The 25,475-nt window shown below is 37.2% G+C and overlaps 4 protein-coding genes across 17 annotated transcripts in view; 2 read left to right on the top strand and 2 right to left on the bottom strand.

Moving 5' to 3' along the window:
• Positions 1-25,475, top strand: part of LOC125801117 (zinc finger protein 850-like) — a 527,199-nt gene that overhangs the window by 113,834 nt on the left and 387,890 nt on the right. The gene's annotated exons all lie outside the window — the stretch shown is intronic.
• LOC125801170 (zinc finger protein 585A-like) overlaps positions 1-25,475 on the bottom strand; it is a 272,387-nt gene that overhangs the window by 85,816 nt on the left and 161,096 nt on the right. The window lies entirely within an intron of this gene.
• The window catches only part of LOC111196793 (NLR family CARD domain-containing protein 3-like), a 102,003-nt gene that overhangs the window by 53,203 nt on the left and 23,325 nt on the right, over positions 1-25,475 (top strand). The gene's annotated exons all lie outside the window — the stretch shown is intronic.
• On the bottom strand, positions 8,075-22,878 carry LOC111195432 (uncharacterized). 12 transcript variants are annotated; one of them, XM_049477013.1, is made up of 17 exons: positions 22,339-22,862; positions 21,089-21,215; positions 20,788-20,935; positions 20,458-20,650; positions 20,275-20,337; positions 20,035-20,133; positions 19,549-19,668; positions 16,365-16,484; positions 15,899-16,015; positions 15,413-15,532; positions 14,663-14,782; positions 14,096-14,218; positions 13,858-13,926; positions 12,493-12,579; positions 10,229-12,161; positions 9,740-9,901; positions 8,075-9,383 (listed from the first exon to the last, which is right to left on the bottom strand). In XM_049477013.1, the coding sequence occupies exons 2-17, from the start codon at positions 21,204-21,206 to the stop codon at positions 9,157-9,159; spliced, it is 3,819 nt and encodes a 1,272-aa protein (XP_049332970.1). In that variant the 5' UTR covers positions 21,207-21,215; positions 22,339-22,862; the 3' UTR covers positions 8,075-9,156. The 12 variants fall into 12 exon arrangements, with proteins under 12 accessions (XP_049332970.1, XP_049332971.1, XP_049332972.1 ...); XM_049477014.1 differs by having other exon boundaries at positions 21,089-21,211; XM_049477015.1 differs by lacking the exon at positions 15,899-16,015 and having other exon boundaries at positions 22,339-22,878.

Genomic DNA, 25,475 nt, shown 5'->3' with positions numbered 1-25,475 from the left:
TCATGCAGTTACTGTTAACCAGTCTGTGCTGATAGCTGAAGTGGGAGGAGTTTCTACGCTGTGCCCTCTCACTGACATAAAATATTCAACTTAACCCTTCAATAAATAATGACAGTGAGCTCAAGCTGTTTAATGCAGTCATGGAAAACAGAATCATCATGAAAAACTCATGAAAACGTTATAAAATGTGTATAAAGTCAAACATTCCATTCGGCCCTGTGATATGATTGGCTGACAATAGCCAAAAACGAACAGTAGTTCCGCCCACCCAGCGTCTATTCGCTGTGAGAGAGCAGGGGGGCGGGGCTTAGAGGGAGAGAGATGTGATGCAGCGAAGGAGAGAGTGAAAGTAAGTTCAGTCTCCGCCATTAGAAGAGGACAGAAGCCCGGATTGACTCGGTAAGTTCAGAACTGAAGAGAATGTAGAACAGAACCGTGTAGCTTAAAGTCAGAACCGGTTCTAAAGGTTCTTCAGATCCAGAACCGGTTCTTTAAGCTCAGCTCAGTGTCCGATTCCACTGGAAGAACCAGGATCAGCATGGAGATCTGAACCGGACCTGGATCAGACCTGGACCTGGTCTAGATCAGACCGGCTGGAGAACAATCAGCTGTAACAGATCAATAATGCTGTAAACTGAAGAGAAATGCGCAGATATAGATTGATATTTATTGATCACAGTGTAGTTTATGCTGTTTAAAGCGCATTACTGCTTAATGTGGGCTTTGATCTGTTATAAAAACCCGGAACTGCTATAAAGGCGTGTTTATATGCAGTAGCGCTGTTTAACCAGCAGGGGGAGCAACGGAGCTCAAGATCACGTGGAGTGTTAGTGTTTTTAATCCTGCTGTTTTATATTATACTTAAATAATCTCTCCATTCTGATTCAGTAACATAATAATAGTATTAATAATAATAGAACAGTGTGTATATTTTTATAATGTTGTGTAATGCAGTAATATTACTAATAATAATTAAATTATAATCATTATAATAACAGTAAATGTTTCTGTAATCTGTAGAATAATGTGTAATGAGGGTAAATCACACCGTTATGTATCGTTCTCTGTTTGGTTTGTTAGTTTATCAGGTTTTGTTTAATGCAGTTCTGATGATAATGTCATTATTGTAAGAATAAAGGTTTTATTGTAACGGCTGATCTGTTCTCAGGGGTCGGTGTCGGCAGTGTTCAGCTGTGTGTGAATGAAGAAGAGTAAATGATGGATCTTCAGAACTCCAGCAGTGGAGGAGGACCTCCTGTCCTAAAGTGAGTAAATTAAGTGATGGGTTTAATATGTAAAGTAGTTTTGTATTGTAATGGTTTCAGCTCTAATCCTGGAGCTGTGATCTGCATATTTTACAGTTTTAAAATATTGAAAACAGAGTTTCTCCTGGACCAGAGTCAGAACCCTGTGCTGTATTTAAACACAGAGAAACGCTTAACAAACCAGCCAGTTATTCTTATAGTAGAATGTGATTCTAATCTGTATTTAAAGTACATATCTGCCTTTAAAATCTAATTGTTAATATTATAATATGTTTCCTTCTGGCACAGTAACAGTATTAGGTGGTTGCTGTAGTGATTTTATGCTGTTGCTAGGTGGTTGCTATGGTATGGGGTGGTTGCACATTTATGTTACAAAATATCGTCCATATTTCTTAACATAAATGTGACGATTTGCTCAAAATCTGGATCGGATTAGTCTGTAGTGAAAGTGAACTCTGAACCAGATCCATTGTGAGGATCCGTCTCGGATTTTACCACACGCTGTCTGGGTTTACATTAGTATTAGAAATGAGGAAATCCTGATGTGCTACATTTATATAGATCAGATGGAAGTGATTGGGTTTGTTATTAAAGCTGTGGAATGAAGCTTCTCACAGAAAGACTTGTTCTATTCTGTTCTGGGGTGGGTTTCCCGAAATCTTCGTAACGCTAAGAACTTCGTTAACTCGTACTTAAGATTGATCGTTAATTAAAGAGTGTTTCCCAAACCCGTGCGTAACTAAAGTACTACGTAAACTCGATCGCAGATTAACGAGTGCCCTCACCCAGTCGTTATTTTTAACGAGCTTCTTTAGGGGATCTCGACTTGCAGTTCAGCACCTTAAACACCAGGGACCGCCAATTTTGAGGGAGAAAAATTATAATTTCCGTGTTTGAAGCAATTATATTACATTACTATTAATCATAATCAATTATATTACTATATAATTATTAATATTATTATATTATATTATATTACTATTAATTATAATAAATTATATTACTATATAATTATTATTATATTATATTATATTATATTATATTATATTATATTATATTATTTCCCGTGTCTGCGGGTGCTCCGGTTTCCTCCCACAGTCCAAAGAAATTAGTTCAGGCTAATTAGATGTCGGATAAAAATTGCCCCTTAGGTGTGAGTGTGTGAGTGGATGTGTCTGTGTGTCTGTCTGCCCTGTGATGGATTGGCATCCTGTCCAGGGTGTGTCCTGCCTTCCGCCCGATGCCAGCTGGTATAGACTCTAGCCACCCCCCGCGACCCTTAACGGATAAAGCGGTTGACGATGAGTGAGTAGTGAGTGAATGAGTTATATTATATTATATTATATTACATTATAATGCCAACTGTGGCTTGTAGTGTAACTGGGAAATCAAACCCACGAGTAAATTATTTAAATCCAGATTAGCGATGATAGAAGTCTTGACATTAATGCTGCAAGAAATGCAATCAGTCAATTCCTGCAGATGATGCTCACGGTCTAAGCAAAGCTGCAAAGTCACCAAGTTCATCTGGGCAAACTCTGGGGTATGTCAGCTTGCAAATATCAGTCAAAAGTTGGACACGTCTCATTCCATGTTTTTTTTTTTTACATTGTCGATTAATATTAAAACCATGAAAACTAATTGACGCAAATGGAATTAGTAGACAAAAAGGTGCATGGCTTTGACAATCCCCTGACATAAACCCAACTGGTGATTTAGGATGAGCTGGAGCTTCACAGTATAAAGTACAAAACATATTTCTGTTGGTTTAAAATTCAATATATATATATATATACACACACACACAGGAACATATGTATTATTATATTATTTTTATAATAATAAAAATTAGAATAATAATTAATTAATATTACTATCGATATTACTGTTAATAATATTAGTATAATATCTATTAATATAATATACAATAATAGTTTTAAAAATGTAAAAATAAGTTTAATGTTTTAAAATAGATTAGATTTTCGAGTATTTATTTAGTCATATGTATCTTTAGGAGTATAATGTTGTTAATTACAACACATTTCTACGTTTTTAGGGTGTAATAGTGAATAAATACTGCATATTGCAGTGTTGAATCGATATTTGTGGATCGATTGAGCGCGCTGTTTCGGGGGAGGAGTCAACAAAGATGTTCTTTAACCTCGTTCGTTAATTTTCACGTTGCGAAGCTCTTTGGGAAACACTCGCAGAACTGGCTCGTTCTTTACTCACGTCATTCGTTAGTTCGTTCGTTATTCGCTAAGATTGATCGTTTTCAGGAAACCCACCCCTGATCTGTATCTCTGTTAGAGTTCAGTATAAAATATACCTTTTAATTTATTATACAGTATAATTGTGTAATTGTGTAGCTCTTACCAATACATGTTATTAACTAGTCACAGGTCTATAAAATACATATAGTAAATATGATCTAATCAGGTGATGACATTGTTACGTCACATTACTCCACACTTTACTCTCGTCATGGATCATCATTAAGATCTGTTTACAGGAGGAAGAGAGCAGCATCTCCAGCCCCCAGTGGAGTGTCTATGAAGAGTGATTGGTCCATGGATCATCCTCCAATGTTCAGCAGTGGAGGAGGACCTCCTGTCCTAAAGTGAGTAAATTAAGTGATGGGTGAATATGTAAAGTAGTGCTGGGCGTTAAAACGTTATCGATATGTATCGTGATATATATATTTTCCTCGATTACACTGATAAGCTGGGTGATAGGATTCGATAAACTTTATTTTCTATTTCCCGTTTAAGCTGCGCTGCGAACAACTGTAGCACGCGATCGGGCAGCACGCTTTACCACTTTCCGTGTAAATTAACGTGAACTTCAGCACGAGTGATGGGTTAGTATATAAACACACAGAAAAGCAGCACTTTCCATCTTTTTTCCTAACCCTCACTGTTTCTGTTAGAAAACCCTGAGGGCAGAATTCTCCTGTCTCTGTTTCTCCTCTGTCTCTGATTACTTTGTGTTTTTAGTTTTTAACAGGTAGAGAGTCTGTTGTGCTGGATATTTTACTAAGTACAGAAGATTATATAATCTGTGTAGCTGTATTTGAACGGAGCTAAACATTGCTGTTACTGAACTGGATGAGTTTTAAATACACTTGTTAAGTAATGTAAGTCTAGTCTACTGAAAGCCAGTAATGTTAGTATAAATCTGTACTGCAGGAGAAGTGGATCATTTCAGAAACTTGACTTTATTCCTTCCACCTCCATTACAGGTCACTTGCTTTAAAATATTTAAATGTTAGCATTATTTAAATATTTTAAAGCAAGTGACCTGTAATGGAGGTGGAAGGAATAAAGTCAAGTTTTTATTCAAGCTAGTCAAGCTATTATTTTAATAAACATTAGCAGTACATAATCTCAAAATAACAACAAATATAAAATCGAAAAACAGTAAAACATATGTAATACATACTTTTTATATGACCAAAATTTATTAGACTAAAACTAGACTAAAATGTTTGTTTTCATCGACTAAAACTTGACTAAAATTAATAATATCCGATAGACTAGAATGTAATTAAAACTATTATACATTTTAGTCAAAAGATTAAGACTTTAACTACATCAAAACCACCTGTCAAAATGAACACTGATATTACTCTTGTATTTTGCTTTATGTAGCTGCCTGCATTCAGGGAGGGGAATAATCCCTTGATTAAATATAAATTTAGAAGTGCTATGGGAATTTAAATTAAACAAACAAATAATGTAAAGGGTCTGATTTTATATTTTTGTCCCCTTGTACTTGTCTTAAGGGCTAACCATGTGTGTGTGTGGGGGGGGGGGGGGGGGGGGGGGGGGGGTTGGGTTCCGGACCTGTGAGGATGTATAATGACTTTTTAAATTTAATTTAAAAGCTGTCTGAGCACCTTGTGCCCACCTGGCAAGATGTGGATATCCTAGTGTCTGTCCACAAGGCTCTGAGTCTGCTAGTGATTTTGGTCATAAATCCCATATTCTCTCACAGTAAAAAGAAACCTTTAAGTGTAACAGAACGTTATTTGATTTATATTGTGATACATATCGATATCGGCTGATATGGAAAACTATATCGTGATAAGACTTTTTTCCATATCGCCCAGCCCTAATGTAAAGTAGTTTTATATTTTAATGATTTCAGCTCTAATCCAGGAGCTGTGATCTGCATGTTTTACAGTTTTAAACTATTACGAACAGAGTTCTCTTAAACACAGAGAAACGCTTAACAAACCAGCCTGTTATTCTTATAGTAGAATGTGTTTCTAATCTGTATTTAAAGTAAAGATCTGTCTTTAATATCTAATAGTTAATATTAATACTTATTATTCCATATTGTAGTGTAGAGTGTAAATGTTTAATTCTGGCACAGTAACAGTATTAGGTGGTTTCTGTAGTGATCTTATGTTGTTGCTATGGTGGTTGCTATGGTATAGGGGTGGTTGCTGAGCTGTTTGCAGCTGGCGAGGTTCAATAACCAGAACAGAGCTGCTCTGGTTCAGGATGGTGGTAAGAGGATCTGGTCCAGATTTTTGAACAGAAATGTGACGATTTGATCAAAATCCGGATCGGATTTGTCTGTAGTGAAAGTGAACTCTGAACCAGATCCATTGTGAGGATCCGTCTCGGATTTTACCACACGCTGTCTGAGTTTACATTAACATTAGAAATGAGGAAATCCTGATGTGCTGCATTTATATAGATCAGATGGAAGTGATTGGGTTTGATATTAAAGCTGTGGAATGAAGCTTCTCACAGAAAGACTTGTTCTATTCTGTTCTGATCTGTATCTCTGTTAGAGTTCAGTATAAAAATATACCTTTTAGTTTATAATACAGTACAATTGTGTAATTGTGTAGCTCTTACCAATACATGTTATTAACTAGACACAGATCTATAAAATACATATAGTAAATATGATCTAATCAGGTGATGACATTGTGACATCATAACAAAACACAAATATATTCAACAGTATTGTTAAAGAAATTAAAATATGTATATTTATTAGACGAACGTTTTTCAGTTTGGGGCAGCTGACAGAAAGCTTCGGGACGCTTCTGGGACGGTTATGAAGAAGTTAGTCTGGAACCTGTGAATAAGTTTTAATAAAGGAACACATTACTCCACACTTTACTCTCATCATGGATCATCATGAAGATCTGTTTACAGGGAGAAGAGAGCAGCATCTCCAGCCCCCAGTGGAGTGCCTATGAAGAGTGACTGGTCCATGATGGATCCTCTAAAGTTCAGCAGTGGAGGAGGAAGCTCTGGGTCTCGGTACATCACTGCACTAAACTACTGTTCTGTTCTGAGAGTGAAGCTCTTCAGTTCCTGATCTTTATTAAAGATGTGCTGTGTGTTGGAGTTTCACTGTGTAAATGCTGGAGTTTCACTGTGTTTAATGTTAACAGAACTGAAACCCAGAGAGGAGCTTCTCCAGAACCCAGCTGTGTTTCTATGAAGAGTGACCGGTCCATCGGGGATCGTCCTGATTTCAGCAGTGAAGATATGACCTCTGACCCACAGTGAGTGAAACATCACTTACATCATTTACTGATTTTTACTATAATTTACCTTTTTAAAGCATATAACACACACCCTCACACACACTCACCCTCACACACATCCTCACACACACACACACACACACACACATACTGTCTTAGGACACATTTGAGGCCATATGAAAAGAAGCCCCCACCGCGGGGACACCGCTTTCTGAATGAGCTAGAGAGAAGCAGACAACACAGTTCTGCTCCAAAATACCCCAATAACACCACAATCACTTGATATTTTTGATTCAAGTATATTTTGTCCGAGGTGACATAATACCACACATTTGAGGACTTGTATTTTTTAGGACACATTTGGGGGCCAATCCCATACACGTACACAAACTCTGATAAAAGTCACTTTTGAATACTTTTACTAAACTTTGGGGACAGATGAAGTAAAGTTCTCATGTGTATTTTTCAGTTACATTCCTGCACTAATGCTTTTGTTATATTATCAAAATCATCTGTTCTTTGGAGAACGTGCAGAAGGTCTAAAGGTTTTACACGTTTTTTTTATATTAAAGCTAGTGTCAGTATCACCTGGGTGTCTTTGGCTTACTGGAAAAAAAATCTGTATGTTCACTGCATGCTATTTTTGGAGACAATGATTATGTGAATTATGTATATTATGTAATTTCAAAGGTAGCCTATATAGCAATAACACTAAAATAAATTGACCTACTAAAATATGTCCTCCTTGCATTCAGGTTTCATATTTGTAAATATCTAGACTGGGATTTCTCAGTGCTGGGAATCATCTTTGTTTCAGCTCAACACAATATGAATCTGATTTGCCACAATAAGCTAACAGACTGAAAAAACAAATTAACAATGCAAACACATCATGATCCAGGTCATCTTTTCATGAACAGTGTTGTATACAGCCATATCATATATGCTCATTACACCCATTATTTTGTGTTGAGAAATAAGAATATTACGCAACATCACTATTTAAATCTGATTATTCTAGTCTACCATAGCTGATAACATTTAAGGATAATGTTTGTATCTTAGAAACCTCACCACTCATTATATATTCTAACAGTTATCTAATGTATCTATCATTGAAAGCCACAGTTCACTGCTGTATAACTTCCAAAAGAAACAAAACAGAAATATGAATTATATTTGATTACAAGCATCTTTACTTTCAAAGCTGCCACATATATGCCATACAATATCAAAAATCACTGGCAAAAATAAAACAATAATAATAACATTAATAACAATAATAATAATAATAATAATAATAAACCAACAGGTCTGTGCAAAAGTATTAGGATGTCATGTAAAACATGTTGACTATAAAAGACATTATAAATTTATAATAATACAAATAATCAATAAAAAATTAATCCAAATAAAGAATAACGCAGTATTGAGCCTTGAGAATGTGTTATTTGTCAGTGAAGTTATTGATATGTTGGCTAATAGAATGTTACTGATATGTTGGTTAGAAGAATGCCGTCAGAACACCAGTTTGGTTCAGTAATGCTGCTGGTAAGTTGGTTAAGAAGAAATACTGTTAGGTTTGGTTTAGTTACTCCTATGCTAGAAAAACGCTGTTTGATCACCGATTTGTTTAGTAAAAGGTTATAGATATGTTAGTTAAAAAAACGTCGTTAGAACACCGATTTGGTTTAGTGAATTTATAGATGTTAGTTAAAAAAACGTTGTTAGAAAACCGATTTGGTTTAGTGAATTTATAGATATGTTAGTTAGAAAAACATTGTTAGAACACCGATTTGGTTAAGTGAATTTATAGATAGGTTAGTTAAAAAAAACGTCGTTAGAACACCGATTTGGTTTAGTGAATTTATAGATGTTAGTTAAAAAAACGTTGTTAGAACACCGATTTGGTTTAGTAAATTTAAGGATATGTTAGTTAGAACAAAACTTATTATACAGGATTTGTTATAGTGAAGTTAGTGCTGTCAAAAGACTGGATCTGTTAAATTCCACAAGCAGTGCCTCATTTATTGAACTACTAAATAAGAATTGTTTTATGCCAATTTATATTTATTCTTAAGTTAATGTTGATTTGTACAAACTCTATACTACCAAGATAAATAGTTATCCACAAGACGTTTGCACAGTGCTGTGGGTCTGTCTGAATTACATTTCATTACAAAACTGCGACAGTAAAAAGCTGGGAGTATTTCACAAAAGTTACCCAGATATCTGTACACATACTTTACACGATTTCTGTTCAATAAGCTTTTGGTAAAATTCAGTAAAGGTTTAATTATCTGGCTAAATATGACATCTTGCTTTATATGTGTTGCAGAACAAATATTACACCAACAATATTAACACAATTTTGCCCTAACAAGCTGAGCTGAAGTGTTTCTTTAAGGTGATGCTCCTGTTGCGTACAAAATTTTTCACATCGGTCCATGATCGATCGCTGAGCGCGTGGGATTCTGCGTGTAAACATTGGATACAGTCTAGCTTCTGAGGCACTTTACCAGTTTGGATGTATCTCATCAGATGCCGCTCTACTGCACATACCTCAGAGGCCTGCCACTTACGTTTTGGCTTTCTTGCTGCATCTTTGAGGAAAACAGAAATAGATTAGACAAATCTTTTTACATTACAATGCACAAAGCTGATATATGAGCATTATAAGAATGTATTTTAGGTACTACAAAGTATACAGTATACAGAGCTATATAAAATGTAGCCATTTCAAATTGACAGTGAAGTTAAATGTAGGTTGTAACTTTTGTGCAGGTCCGTTAAGTTTTTAGTTATTATTTTTACATTTTCCTTTTGAATTTTAATTCTTATTTAAAACCAGATGAAAAGAGAAAGAAATCAGATATTCCTGCACAAAACAAAGAAAATAAAAAAAGTAATATAGTATACATTAATACACTATTTCTGTATAATTCCATGTATTTATTACCTTGTTTGGGAGTCACAGCTGATACAGGAGATGCCAAAGTGTCAGGACCAGTAGCTGGGACTGCAGGCTTAACAGATTCTGTTGTCACTGGGTCTACAGGCTCATAGTCATCATTATCATCATCACTTGACATGTCACATTCTTCTGAATGAAGCAGGTTCTCTAATGCAATAGAAACAAACAGTACACGGGAAGAGCAAAACATAAGGAACACTATTATATATATATACATATATATATATACACATATACACACATATATACACACATATATATATATACATATACACACACACATATATATATATATATATATATATATATATATATATATATATATATATATATATATATATATATATATACACACATATACACATATATATATATATATATATATACACATATATATATGTCACCACAGTGCATTGCAAATGTTTTAAGTTCATATATGAAATTTCAAATATGTGGATAAAATCATGTTCATACCCTCAGGATGTATTTCAATCTCATCTAGTGATTTGCCTTTGAATTCGGACAGCAATCCCCTTTCCATAGCCATTAACACTTTGCTCATTTTAGCAAGCTGTAAAGTTCCTTGTGGCAGACGGTAGTACTGTCGATGGATGCGGATATCATGTCCCAAAAAGTCAGCAAGCTGGTCAGCTTCATTTTCCTCCAGATTCAAGATCTGAGACATGGTTGCAATATGTTTTCGGAGCCTTGTGGAGGTGAGAGCCTGAGGATGTTTGGCACCACATTCATCTGCAAATTTGCGGAGACACTCTGCCCCCCTGTATGCAGACATTGCACCGGGTCTGGCGAACATGAAGGGATTCTCTTTCGGGACTCCACACTTCTCACGGTGTTCAGCCAGTAGCTTAAGTGATGCAACCATAGATGGTTTCAAAAGTACAGCGACCATTCTCCCACGTTTACCACGGAACTCAACTCTGGAAAAGAACTGGCACATCTTTTGCTCAAATTCTGGCAGACAAAGAGCAATGTCTTTATGTAGTTCTGCATTATTTCGTGACATGAACGCAGACATATCCATTCTTGACACTTCTCCTGCTCTTCTCCTATTGAAGATGATTGCTAACGCAAGTGTTACCTTAGCCAGGGAACCGTAGTTATCTGCAGTTGGGATTATTCTTAGTTCTCTCTCATACTCATCTTGTTTCTTTTCCAGGTAAGCATTCAAAAGCTTTACATCTTCTGTGAATGGTAAAATCTGTGGGACATTCCACTTGGCTTCCTTGAGAGTTGTTATTGCACCTGCAGAGACAAACTCGTTCCACCTGGCCTGGTGTATGATCCTGAAGTTCTTAGCTTGTTCTGCCATGGTTTGGTTCCCACATATCATAGCATTACTTTCAACTATACTACAGATCTTCTGTAGACTGTGGCCAAGCTTGAGGGCCAGTGAAGGAATGCGGTAGGTGTTCTTTTCAGGATTGAATCCAGCCACCATTTTCACTGCAGAAACAACATGCGAGAAGTTAGCAGGTATGATAAAGTCTTCCATTGTTTTCAGTGGGGTTAATTTTTGAGCTTCCAGGTGAAGTCTTCCTACTTCACGCATTTTCTGGCGTATGTAATCATGCTTGTTAACATCTGACCCATGCCGATTGAACATGTGTTCTCCGAACTGCAGAATACACTTATCATTTTGGACAGAGCGGTAAACATCATCATAGGTCATTTGAGACAGAACCCTTTTTAAGCCCTCACTTATATCCCGACCAACTGGATTTGCAAGAGCACACAGAGATCTAACACGCTTTCTTGAGACCTGGGAATCAGCAGAATCTTGTGTCTTCTTCGGGCAATTTTTCATGTGCCTCCACAGAGTCCGTTTAGAATAAAGGCCTTGGCAATGAATACAATGAATGAAATCTTTTGCATCCCTTTGTTCTCGAGGTCTGTAACATGCCACTAACTGTCCTGTTCCCTTTCTCACAACTTCAGCATTGTGGACAAAATTTCCCCGATTTCGCAGAATATTCAGTTTTGTTCTTCGTGCTTTAGAACCCTTTGGATACTGAACAGCTTGAGCTACCTCCACTTCATTTCGATGGACTGTTTCTAAATGGCGAGCAATTTTGGATGATGGCTTAAAGCAAAATACACAGTAATTCCTCTTGTCATACACCCTCTGAGCCTTTAAATTTGATGGTGGCAACACATGTATAGTGCTGCTGTTTGCAGTGAGATTTTGTGCATGCTCTGTATTGTCTTGTTTTGATGACAACATGGGAAATCTTTGAACAAGCAAAGGCTTTTTTGCAATAGGCTGCACTTCCAGACTTCTTTTGGACTCATCAGATGAGCTTTGATCAGTGCCTGGAATGTAATCAACGTCACTGTAGTCCGTATAATCAGACTCCTCGTCTGAGTCTTCTGATGAGCTTTCCATGGTCTGAAATTAATATATATAGATGTAGCGTAAGTCAGGACACATCTATGCAGAAGCAGCAGCTCAGTGTCATTCAAGCCTACACAATCAGCCAAATTTCTGAGCTCCAAATCAACTACAAAATATAAACTCATGAATATACAGTAAAAACATTATTTGTATTTTTTATTAAAAAAATCCAAAGTACAGTTACTAGAAAATAGGAATCATGGATGTGTGTCAAAATATTTGATTATGAACATCTACACAAGTAGATCTAAACAAGTTTTAAACATTACATAAAACTGTAAAGAAAATAATTTGAGAAAACAAGTAATGTTTGCGGGTAAGATACCTGATGTTTTCTTGGCTCACAGCCTGTACTGTTCCTAGATCGTTTTCTAGATGAAGATTTTACAGGGGCTGGTGATGGAATTATTTCCTTTGAAAGAGAACATGTGCAAGCTTTGAAATTAGCCAAATTTAAGTTGAATACATAGATGATGCAGACAAGTTAAGATGTAAAAAACACTAAGAAATAAAATACAATGCACTGACAATTGTAAAGTATGACTAGTGGCTAAGAACTGAAATATTATGCTGTATGTATAATTAAAAAGGGGAAAGGAAAAAGCTGGAATAAATAATATCCCAAAAGATAATACTTTTCTAAGACCACATGCATCCAGAAGCCAGTTTTGGATTCAAGATGTGATCAGTACAAATGTAACATATACTCTACTATGCAAATGTAACAAGTCCATCTGCATCAAAGTTTTTGGAGACATTAGCAAAAACAATACAGAGAATACCTACCATAGTTTAATACATTAATAAAAAACATTTTAAATCTTAATGTCAGCAATTAATGGCATGAACAGCGCTGGAGACGTGTGTTTATCCTGACTGTGCATGCATGAACTGAAAAAAAAAAGACTCTGGAAACTTGTGTGTACATAAAAATTGTTAGCTCAAAATAAAGAAAATGGTTGCACTATTTAAATAAAAGATGAGCACACACATGAACTGTTACATCATTTGCTCAATTTAATTATATATTTTTTACCCACTGCCCCTCCCAGGCGCTGTACATAAAGTTGGTTATTTTTTTAAATTATGATTCGTTTTGTAATATATTTTTAATATATTTTATCAAATGAAAATTTTAATTTAAATCATCCTGTAAACGTATTTAATATCATTAACTGTTCAGTCTTTTAGCAAGCCTAAATTACACTTTTTATAGAATCCAATTTGCTGGGGAAAAATTACATTAACTCTTGCACAGGCATTGAAGTGTAAAACAAGAGACCCTCGCATGGGGAAAATGGCAATTTTGTGGTCGTGGCGGTTAAGTCCCATACACTGCGATTTTTTTATCAATAGTGAGATATTGCTATACAGCAGTTATTGCGACAGCCCTACAACCACATGTTTTTCCATTACAGCTGGCCATTATATTTCTGATCATCTTTAGGGACTATACAAAATATTCACAAAAACAAGTTTGGTGATCAGTTCACCAAAAAAATACTTATTTACTGTCCATCGAAAAAATTACCAGTAAAATATTTTTTACTGTGATAACAAGGCATGATATCCTAGCATTAACTTTTAAAATGTGGGTTCTTCACCTAGGATGTGCCCAAAATAAAAAATTAAATAGAAAAAAAGAAATCCTACAGTGACCATTACAAGAACATTTCAATAATATCCATACCTCTAAGTCTTCAGTACCAAGTAAGGAGTTGCTACCACGGCTGTCAGCTCCAGGAGATGGTGAATCCAACTTGAAAAGATATGAAATTTATAAGATAAACAATGCAAAATGCATTGTACTCACAGTACCATGTATATATATATGAAAGCACACTTTCACCACAACCTATTCTAAATGAACAACCTTCATGAACAAACAATGTAAATTACAAGCAACACATACAATTTATATAACTTACCAATTTGTCTATCTTGGATATTTCACATGAAAGTTCTGCACGCTGAAGCAAGAGCATTTCATGGTGCTTTTCCAAAGCACTCTGTTTCATATCTGTTCTCGGAACATGTTCTGCAGTTCCACACTGTGAGGAAAAATAGGTGTGACCTTTAACATATCTGTCAAGTACAGAAAATTCCAAAAACAAACACAAACTCCTACAATCCAAGACAAAACTTTTATCTCAACACACTGATGGTTAATTAAACAGGAGTTCTAGATAGACAATCTTGTCTTTTCAGCCTATTCAGAAATAACAAAGCATCATATCAAAGAAACAGGTTTCAGGCAACAAGACAACAATTGGAGCTCTACAGAGAATCTGGGGTCACTGGACACACATACACAAACTCTTAGAACAGATCGGGGACGATCTGGACCACGGCCATCTCATATCCATCCATGCTTATCAACAACTCTACAACTGGGGACACCAAGCATACACATACACTCGACATATCTCACACTGGGGACAGCCCTGTAGGAAGGCAGACGTGTTATGGTAGATCTTGGTAAACCATGTTTATACCTGGTTTTCTGCAGCACCCAAAGGCTTGTCCTGTGAACTGTCCTCGTCTATAACTGGGCAGGAAGAGCAGTCTGTCTCAGGGCTCTTCTGGATACAACTAACAGAGTGTTCTCCTTGTTCCTACAATCCAAAAATAAAACAACTTTTATAGCAACATACTGATGGTTAATTAAACAGAAGTTATAGACAGACAACTGCCAATCTGTCCTATTCAGCAAAAAAAAGCACATAATTAGAAAAATAAACAGGCAAACGAGTCATCATTTAGTTTTGACTCCTTGCTGAACCCTAACAATATCTATGATATGACGACCATGCAATATCCATCATCTATCCATGTGTCCACAAAGACACAGTTAAGAAACCCCACATTTGTCATTTCTACTGAGAAATGCAGTAAGAACTGAATACAGCTGGTGGAGTAAATCTTGATAATTACCATTGGGTGGACTATGTTACAAAGAAATAGCCATAGAAATAAAGCATCATATCAAAGAAACAGGTTTCAGGCAACAAGACAACAATTGGAGCTCTACAGGGAGTCTGGGGTCACTGGACACACATACACAAACTCTTAGAACAGATCGGGGACGATCTGGACCACGGCCATCTCATATCCATCCATGCTTATCAATAACTCTACAACTGGGGACACCAAGCATACACATACACTCGACATATCTCACACTGGGGACAGCCCTGTAGGAAGGCAGACGTGTTATGGTAGATCTTGGTAAACCATGTTTATACCTGGTTTTCTGCAGCACCCAAAGGCTTGTCCTGTGAACTGTCCTCGTCTATAACTGGGCAGGAAGAGCAGTCTGTCTCAGGGCTCTTCTGGATGCAACTAACAGAGTGTTCTCCTTGTTCCTACAAATCCACAGCAGAGCGTCTCTCAATTTCTTAAAAAGACTAATAAACAACTAACAGTATTCCAACAGCAGCATATGTGTGGGTCTCTAATGAAGGGATCTATAAAGACAATTTTCAGATGTCTCTATACTCAGAAGAGCACATAATACTTTAAGCTACTACCTGTTTATAAATGCAAATATAATATCATATGAACATCACCAAATATCATTTCACAATTCAATAACACACAAGCACAGCTGTCAGTGAACTAGAAATATGACATTGCACACTCCTGGTGATGTGAATCACTACACTAGCAAACACTATCAGTATTTTGGTGGTGGTGAAATACTGACACTGTGTTGCGGTGCTATTCCATACCTTACGCTCTGTAATTCCAAGAGGCCTTTCGAGTGACCTAGTCCTTCCTTTTGTCTGACGTGAAGAAACGGTCTGCTTATCCCTCACAATGTGACTCATGGGAGTTTCTGCATACATCTGAATTCAAATCACAGTAAACACATGTAAAATTCAAAGAAATATAAGTGAACAGTGGCAACAAGTAAAAAATGAGCCACAAAAACAGGGCATAAGATCAGAGAACCCAACTATAAGCAATAACTGGAGCTCTACCGGGAGTCTGGGGTCACTGGACACACATACACAAACTCTTAGAACAGATCGGGGACGATCTGGACCACGGTCACCTTATATCCATCCATGCTTATCAACAACTCTACAACTGGGGACACCAAGCATACACATACACTCGACATATCTCACACTGGGGACAGCCCTGTAGGAAGGCAGATGTGTTATGGTAGATCTTGGTAAACCATGTTTATACCTGGTTTTCTGCAGCACCCAAAGGCTTGTCCTGTGAACTGTCCTCGTCTATAACTGGGCAGGAAGAGCAGTCTGTCTCAGGGCTCTTCTGGATACAACAAACAGTGTGTTCTCCTTGTTCCTACAATCCAAAAATAAAACAACTTTTATAGCAACATACTGATGGTTAATTTTTTTTTTTTTTTTTTTTTTTTTTTTTTTGGCCCAACCACCACCCCCCCTCTTCGGAGGACAATTAATACTTTATTTTTATTTATTTATTTTATTTTTTATTATTATTAATTTTTTTTTTTTTTATATATATATATATATTTTGTGTGGATATAGTTGTGGGAGTTCAGGGTTGGAAGGATCGGAGTGTGAGGTACAGGAGGGGGGTACAAGAAGAAGAAAAAGAAAAGAAGAAAAAAAAAAAAAAAAAAAAAAAAAAAAAAAAAAACTAAACAAAAAACAAACAAACAAACAAAAAAATAATAATAATAAAATAAAACAAACATAAAATAAACAAACATACATATATACACATACTCACATATCTAACTATACATATGCTTATACATATACACACATACATAAATATACATATATACAGATATTAATACATACACATAAATACATACACACACACGCACAATTACTTCTATTCTATTGTTTTTTGCAAAAATATGTCATGTGTTACGGATTATGTCATGAAATGCCTACCACAATGGAGGCAAGAAACCGCCACCATGCCCCTGCGATCCAGAGGCAGATAGGGAAGAGCCCAGTGGACCCAGACCATCCACAGCCCATTAGGAGCCCAGAAGACCCGCGGCCACACATCCCGATGGTAACCATGTGCACACCCCAGATGAGGACGGGGGAGACTCCAGACGAAGCCCCCATGGCAAAGAGCAAGAGTCCAGAGAGCCAAAGGAAGCGAGCAGCCCACCCCCCGGCAGGCCAGCACCCCCTGCACGAGCCGAGCATGCGGCCCCCGAGATCCCAAGCACCCGGGAACAGCCCGACACCCGGCAGGCCCCCCCCTCCCACGCCAAGGGGGCCCAAGCCACCCCCAGGCCACGGCCACCAAGGGGGCGGGCCAGAGACCACATTAGGGCATCCGGCCACGCACCCATGGACCCACGGACGCCCACCCCCCCAGGAACGGCAGTGACGATCGGCGGAGAGCAGCGTGGAGCGGTAGGGAGGGCAAAAACCCGCCCTACGCAACCATGTCCCACAGGTGTCCATGCTCAGTCAGCCCCAAACCCAGGACCAACTGTTCACGCACACATGCACATTCACACACCCGTCACACACACATCCGTCACACATACACCCATCGCACACGTGCACATTCACTCACAGACCAGTCACGCACACCAGTCACGCACACCAGTCACGCACACCAGTCACGCACACCAGTCACACACACAGAACATACATAAACACCTAATGCGGGCATGCGGGCACCAGTACCGAGCCAGCGGCAACCTAGGGAAGCAGCCAGCCCGGCCCCGAACAACCACCCGACCCACACCCCAGGCAGGGTGCACGAAACCAGGGTGTGAGAAGACCTGACCCCCCTCCTTCCCCCACCCAGCATGTTGCAGTGATATGAATGTGTATAATGAGAAGAATGAATGAAAGCTACAGTGCTATTAAAATTGGAGGGACAGCTGTAAAATGAGAACTGAATAACAGCACCCAACCACACTGCCCCCCCAAAGGCCCTCAATGTCTAAAATGCAAAAATAAAATTGAGGAGCAGGGAACACCTGCCCCCCAAAACCCTATGTGTAATATGATGTGTGTAAGCTGTATGATGAGTTTGTATGTGTAATGCGATGTTAGACTGAGTAGGAGTCGGGGAAGGGCCAGGAAAGGACCGAGGGGCAGAGGACTACCCCCCGGAGGAAGAGAGCCAACTACTGCTGGCTCACTAGGCACCCAGTTCCATACACCCAACCGCAGTACAGGGAAGGCAAGTCCAGGGTGTAGAGCGGCTACGGCCCCAGGACACCGCCGCTCTGCAAGACAGCGCCCCCATCCCCACACTGCAATACAACATAAATACACACCCCACTCACATACAAAAGACAACAGATATTACACACACGCACACACACACGCACACACACACACACACAGACACATTTACACTCAACATCCCACTCTTTCTCATACACACACAGTGGTCCTGAGCCCAGGACCAACCGGTCTTAAGTGGGAGACTGCCGCTTCCCCACCTGAGCGCCCCTACCTCCCCACAGGGAGGGCACCCAGAATCCCGGAATGCCAACCAGACACCCCAACACGGACCAAACCACCACCCCCCACGACGGCGCGCCCAAGAGAGGCATAGACCCTCCCCAGCGCAGGGAGGGACCCAAACAGGCGACAGACGCCCACGGGCACCAGGGCCCCGGACTCCGCACCCCGACCGCCACAGGGGAACCCAGCCAACCGGACAGGGCCAGCACCCACCACCATGGGCCCCCCAGACCCACACCCCAAGACCACAAGAGCATACATCCAGCCCCCCCCCACCAACAACCAGGGCCCGCACACAGAAACCACCAAGCGGCAGCCACCGTCCCCAGTCCAAGGGCTGATGGTTAATTAAACAGACGTTATAGACAGACAACTGCCAATCTGTCCTATTCAGCAAAAAAAAGCACATAATTAGAAAAATAAACAGGCAAACGAGTCATCATTTAGTTTTGACTCCTTGCTGAACCCTAACAATATCTATGATATGACGACCATGCAATATCCATCATCTATCCATGTGTCCACACAGACACAGTTAAGAAACCCCACATTTGTCATTTCTACTGAGAAATGCAGTAAGAACTGAATACAGCTGGTGGAGTAAATCTTGATAATTACCATTGGGTGGACTATGTTACAAAGAAATAGCCATAGAAATAAAGCATCATATCAAAGAAACAGGTTTCAGGCAACAAGACAACAATTGGAGCTCTACAGGGAGTCTGGGGTCACTGGACACACATACACAAACTCTTAGAACAGATCGGGGACGATCTGGACCACGGCCATCTCATATCCATCCATGCTTATCAACAACTCTACAACTGGGGACACCAAGCATACACATACACTCGACATATCTCACACTGGGGACAGCCCTGTAGGAAGGCAGATGTGTTATGGTAGATCTTGGTAAACCATGTTTATACCTGGTTTTCTGCAGCACCCAAAGGCTTGTCCTGTGAACTGTCCTCGTCTATAACTGGGCAGGAAGAGCAGTCTGTCTCAGGGCTCTTCTGGATACAACAAACAGTGTGTTCTCCTTGTTCCTACAATCCAAAAATAAAACAACTTTTATAGCAACATACTGATGGTTAATTAAACAGACGTTATAGACAGACAACTGCCAATCTGTCCTATTCAGCAAAAAAAAAGCACATAATTAGAAAAATAAACAGGCAAACGAGTCATCATTTAGTTTTGACTCCTTGCTGAACCCTAACAATATCTATGATATGACGACCATGCAATATCCATCATCTATCCATGTGTCCACACAGACACAGTTAACACTTTCAATGTTCTTCTTAAACACAGCAGTCAATTAAATATAAATGAGTGTATAAATATAAATGAATCTCTACCCACTAGTAATGGTGGTACAATATTAAATGTGTTGTGACAGTGTTCCTTACCTCACTCTCCATAATTGTGAAAGACTTTCTGGGAGCCTCTCTCTTTTCTTGAACTCTGCTAGCAGTCAGTGCTCTCTTTGCACACTTCACAGGATAGTTCTTGGTAAAACCAAAGCAAAGCAAATATAAAGTAACAGAATTTTTTATATATATATATTTTATAACTAGAAAAACCTGTATATAGCTCACTATACCAATGATAATATGTTTTACATTGCGAATACTTTGTAATGAGCATACCTCTTCCCCTGTAGTTATAAGAGGCTTCTGAAGAGTCTTGGCAGTGGAAGCTTCTGGTTTAACCTTTAAACAATTATTTTAGTAATTTTGCAATCTTAATAATTTGTTCCTTGTAACATCAGATCTTATGCTGAAAGAAACATTCATTACAAATCCAACAAGACAGTAGTTGAACACTCTTACCTGTTTGCGCCAGGGCCAATCTGAATCCCCATAATTATAGTTAATTTCTTCTCCTGGTAAAATATCTCTAAGTGCAAATAAGCACAGGGTTGGCATTCCATCTACTTCAACAACTTTTATTTTGCAGTTTGGTTTCTTGTGTTCATCATTTACAAGCCTCCCTAAAGATTTGTCTTCAACAGATGCATCCACACTGAAAATTAACAGAAATGTACAAAAGCATAAACACAGACAAATACCTGATTAATAATTGGGTATTAAGAGCATGCAGTAGGCAGGTACACATGTATTCTAATATTATGACCCATTAATAAGAGTAATATCACTTACCTCCAGTACTTCCCTCTCCATTGAAAATCAAAAATAAACACTGTTCCTGAATTAATGTTTTGAATGAGATTTTGTGTTAAGAGTTGGCCTCTGTATTCCAGGATAAAATCTCCTTTGGAAAAGTTGGCAGTCGCAAATACACCTCGTCCTGGGAAAGACAAATAAAAAAATAGGTTAGCAGTTAAAACATGGCTTAAACAGAACAAGAATCATGCTTCTATGCACACATGTAAAACATTGTACAGTTCAGAACAGATTACACACTCAACACAATTACAATTTCAACAAATAAATGATTCACCTTTAGAAGAGCTAATAAATCTCTCCTCAAGACCCAGTTTGTCTGTCTTGTTTTTGATGTGAATCTCAGCATCTTGCTGTGGACTCAGTTGTTTTCGTCTTATCAGTCTTTTTGCCATTCAGTCTTTCTGTCAAAAAGAAATTAGTCAAAATTTTGGATACAAACTTAATTACAGTCAATATAAACACTGTCAATTTAATAAAGCAACTGTGGAAACAACAGATGCCAACATTGTCTACATTTAATCCAGCTTTCTACAGCTCCATCTTACAGTACTAGGGGTGGCAGTCCTACAGCAGGTGTATTTGACCAGAAAAAAACAACAAACTGCAGGTTCCCGTTTCTGAACTATGTCAATTAAGATCTGTCACTTATGCAAACATGGACTATAAAGAGTGGAATGGAGAGAATAACAAATGTTTAGCTTTACACCATTATAAATTAGAAGAGGTTCCATCAACATACCTAATAATAAATACTAGTGGTTACGCATATATTAGCACTGGCATAAAGCAAAGCCAAAATAAATGACATTTGCACAACTTTAGTAATATTACTAAACAGAAGCTTTTCAGACAACCACTTAAACTAATACAGTTTAACCATGAACAGCTAAATGGCAAACCATGCTACCTAAAGGAAGTACACTGGAGATGATTTTGGCGCCAGCAATAAACCGCTAGCTTAGCTAGCATGCTACCAGCTAATATACACCACAAAACCGAATAAATTCGACCCTACTGCCTCTCCAACCGCAGTCACTTGACATCACTCGATCAAACTAGAGTTCCCATTCTCTAAACCTGCGCAAAGAGAAACATTACTGTGTACTATTTTGTAAAGTGAGCTGTTTGCTAGCGCTAGCATCTGGCGCTAGCAGCTATCGCTAACGTTACCCAGAGCAGTGGAAATTGAGCAGGTTGTGGTGAAGGGCTATCAGGCTACCTGCACTAATTTTAGAGCAAAATCCCTCCATTATTTGAGGGTTTATCCTGTAAACACGCGGAGCAGCAACAACCAGCTCAAAATAGCCCTGCTGTGTGTAGCTTTGGCCTGCTACTAGCTAACCTAGCTAACGCTAGCTACACAGGTTACTTAGCTAGCTAGGTTAATTATCCTACCTAGCTAACGTTAACCAGCTTGTTTATCGACACAAGCCAGTTGGAAAGCTGATAACTATGGCGATAATACGTTTATAAATACGTTTTGAGATTATAGTTATCAATATTCTGCTCAAACACACCACATACCTTGTACAGTGCATTCCTCCTCAGGTTCTGCCTCGTGCTCTGCCGCCTGGTGTTCCTCCTCAGCCGAACGTCATAGCCAGCCTTCTGTCCTATTCCATTTGTTTTAGTTGCTCCCTAATAAGTTCACACTAATAAGTTCACACTAATAAGTTCACACTAATAAGTTCACACTAATAAGTTCACACTAATAAGTGAACTACCTGAAAACATATACTTGCTGATATTTGCGGAGCCTTTTATGACTAAATGTGTAGTTGTGACTTTCCTCTATTTTAATGACAAAACACTGATGTCACACATTATTTAAAGCTCAAGTCCAAAATGAGCTGCTTTGTCTCAATTGAATATTATGATTTTATTGTAATTCTACACAAATAATATTAAAATATTATTTATTCTGTATGTAAACATATAGGGACATATAGGCATAAACCAAGCAATGTTTGTTCTACTAGTGCAATACACGAACCAACACAACTATTTAATAATAATAATAATAATAATAATAATAATAATAATAATAATAATATGAATAATAATAATAATAATAATAATAACAATAACAAATGAAATATTTAAAATTATAGACAAGTAATTATAAATATATGATTTATTTTGTATATAAACATATTGGGAGGAGAGTCCTCTACGCATAAACCAAACAATGTTTGCCTGCTTGTTCTTTACTAGTGCAATACACAAACCAACTGTTTAATAATAATAATAATAATAATAATAATAATAATAATAATAATAATAATAATAATAATAACAACAATAATAATAACAACAATAATAATAATAATAATAATAACAATAATAATAATAATAATAGCAATAATAATAATAATAATAATAATAATAATAATAACAATAATAATAATAATAATAATAATAATAATAATAATAATAATAATAATAGCATTATAACATAGTACTACTACTACTAATAATAATAATAGTTATTATTATTATTATTATTATTATTATTATTATTATTATTGTTGTTGTTGTTGTTTTTTATTATTATTATTATTTTATTAATTTTATTATTTTTATTATTATTATTATTATTATTATTATTATTAGTACTATGTTATAATGCTATTATTATTATTATTATTATTGTTATTATTATTATTATTATTATTATTATTATTATTATTGTTGTTGTTGTTTATTATTATTATTATTATTATTATTATTATTATTATTATTATTATTTTATTAATTTTATTATTTTTTTATGCAATGTAGCTACCTGACTGGCTAACTACTTACAGGTTCTGTGTTAAACCAAAGATAGTTAAGGTCAAGAAAATAAATCCACAAGCTGCCTGTTAATGATTGCTAATGTGTTAGCATTAGCACAATATAATGTAATTAAATATGTATAATTACAACTGCTATAAACCGCTAGCTTAGCTACCATGCTACCAGTTAATATACACCAAAAAACAGTTAAATTCGGCCCTGCTGCCTCTTCAACAGCAGTCACTGATCACAGCATATGTTTGCTGTCATTAATAGTGCTGCTTTGGGTGTTTTTGCTTTCAGATAAATGTTTAACTATCGAAAAACAGCTAGGAGCAGTAACTGTTACACTGGAGATGATTTAGGCACCAGCATTAAACTGTTAGCTTAGCTAGCACTAAACAATGCTAATGTGTTAGCATTAGCACAACATAATCTTGTTAAATATGTGTAACTACCACAATTAGGAACTTTTTAATGTTACAATGCTAACGTTAGCCTACACTTAATAAGGTTCATGCTGAGGTACTTCCTTGTTTGCTCCAAGCAGGTTAGTGATTGGCCAAAATGGATCATGTGTCCCCAGTGTAATTCACACACTTCCACTAGGGGGTGCATCTGAGCACACACAGATTTGGGTCGGGGAGGCGGGGCTAAAATTACACATACACAAAAAAATCTGAAATATGCCATAATATGGGTCAGAGGAGATTTTAAGATAGAAATGCACTTTGGAGCGCGCCGAACGCATTTATATAGCTAAACCAATTGGGGACGGCATTTTTGTCCCCAATTCCCGAGCCGCCCCCAATTTATTGGTGTGTACTCTGAGATTTGGCCCCAAAAGTGTCCTAAGTCAACACTTTCACACACACCCTCACACACACACACACACAGGAGGTCGGTGTGAGATTCTCTGTATGTAATGATCAGTGTACACAGCTGTGGTGTGATGGGGAGGCGGGGTTTAGATTAGACTGACTGACCTGAACAATGAGAGTAAATTACAATATCATTATATATCTATATTAGGGGTGTGTAATTCTGATAAAAACAATATCTAAATCATTTTTGTAATTTTGTCAGATAAAAAAAACTGTATTTTGCATTATTCAAAAACATGTTTAGAAAAGTATTATATTGTAATAAACTGCACTTCTTAAATGATCGTAAGATTTGCTTATTAAATATATTAATCAAAACAATATATTCAATATTTAAACATTAAACTCACACCTCCAAATATTGAACAGTGCACCATGTGACCTACCAGATATTCTTGAATTAAAGCATCAGTGTTAGAAAAGCAAAACTAAATTATATTTATATGTTATATCAATCAAATAAAAACATTAATTGTATTAATCACAACAATATTCTGTGAAGGGACAACAATCATTGTGCAGTGTGTTGTGTCTGGCAGACAAGATTATTTTTTGTTTTATTGCTAATGTCAGTATAAATGAGATTATTTTAATGTGCTGAGTAACTGATTTTAACTGAGAGCTTTAATGGAGGAAATAAACACCAGAGTAGCTCCATATTCCACCTTTAGCAGCCTGGAACGAGAAAACATGTCTTCAGCTGTGTGTGTGTGTGTGTGTGTGTGTGTGTGTGTGTGTGTGTCTGAGAAAGCATGGGGAAGAGAGAGAGAGATTTGGAGGAAAATGAAGCGTGAATGAAAAACCCACAATGGTCACAGAAATAACTTGAATTTGACAAAAGTAATACTAAATAAAAATTCTATGAAAATAAATAAATGAAAATCTGACATTTGAACATTTATCTGTTTAAATCTGACATTTAAACTGTGCTTCAACATAATTGTTTTAAAAAGTAGACTCATTAAACAGGCCTGGACAAAAATGATGGTACCTTTGAAA

The sequence above is a fragment of the Astyanax mexicanus genome, chromosome 4, assembly GCF_023375975.1.
Source record: "Astyanax mexicanus isolate ESR-SI-001 chromosome 4, AstMex3_surface, whole genome shotgun sequence".
In the NCBI taxonomy this organism is placed as follows: Eukaryota; Metazoa; Chordata; class Actinopteri; order Characiformes; family Acestrorhamphidae; genus Astyanax; species Astyanax mexicanus.
The sequence above is the reverse complement of the archived record's forward strand: the minus strand, read 5'-3'. Positions and strand labels throughout refer to the sequence as shown.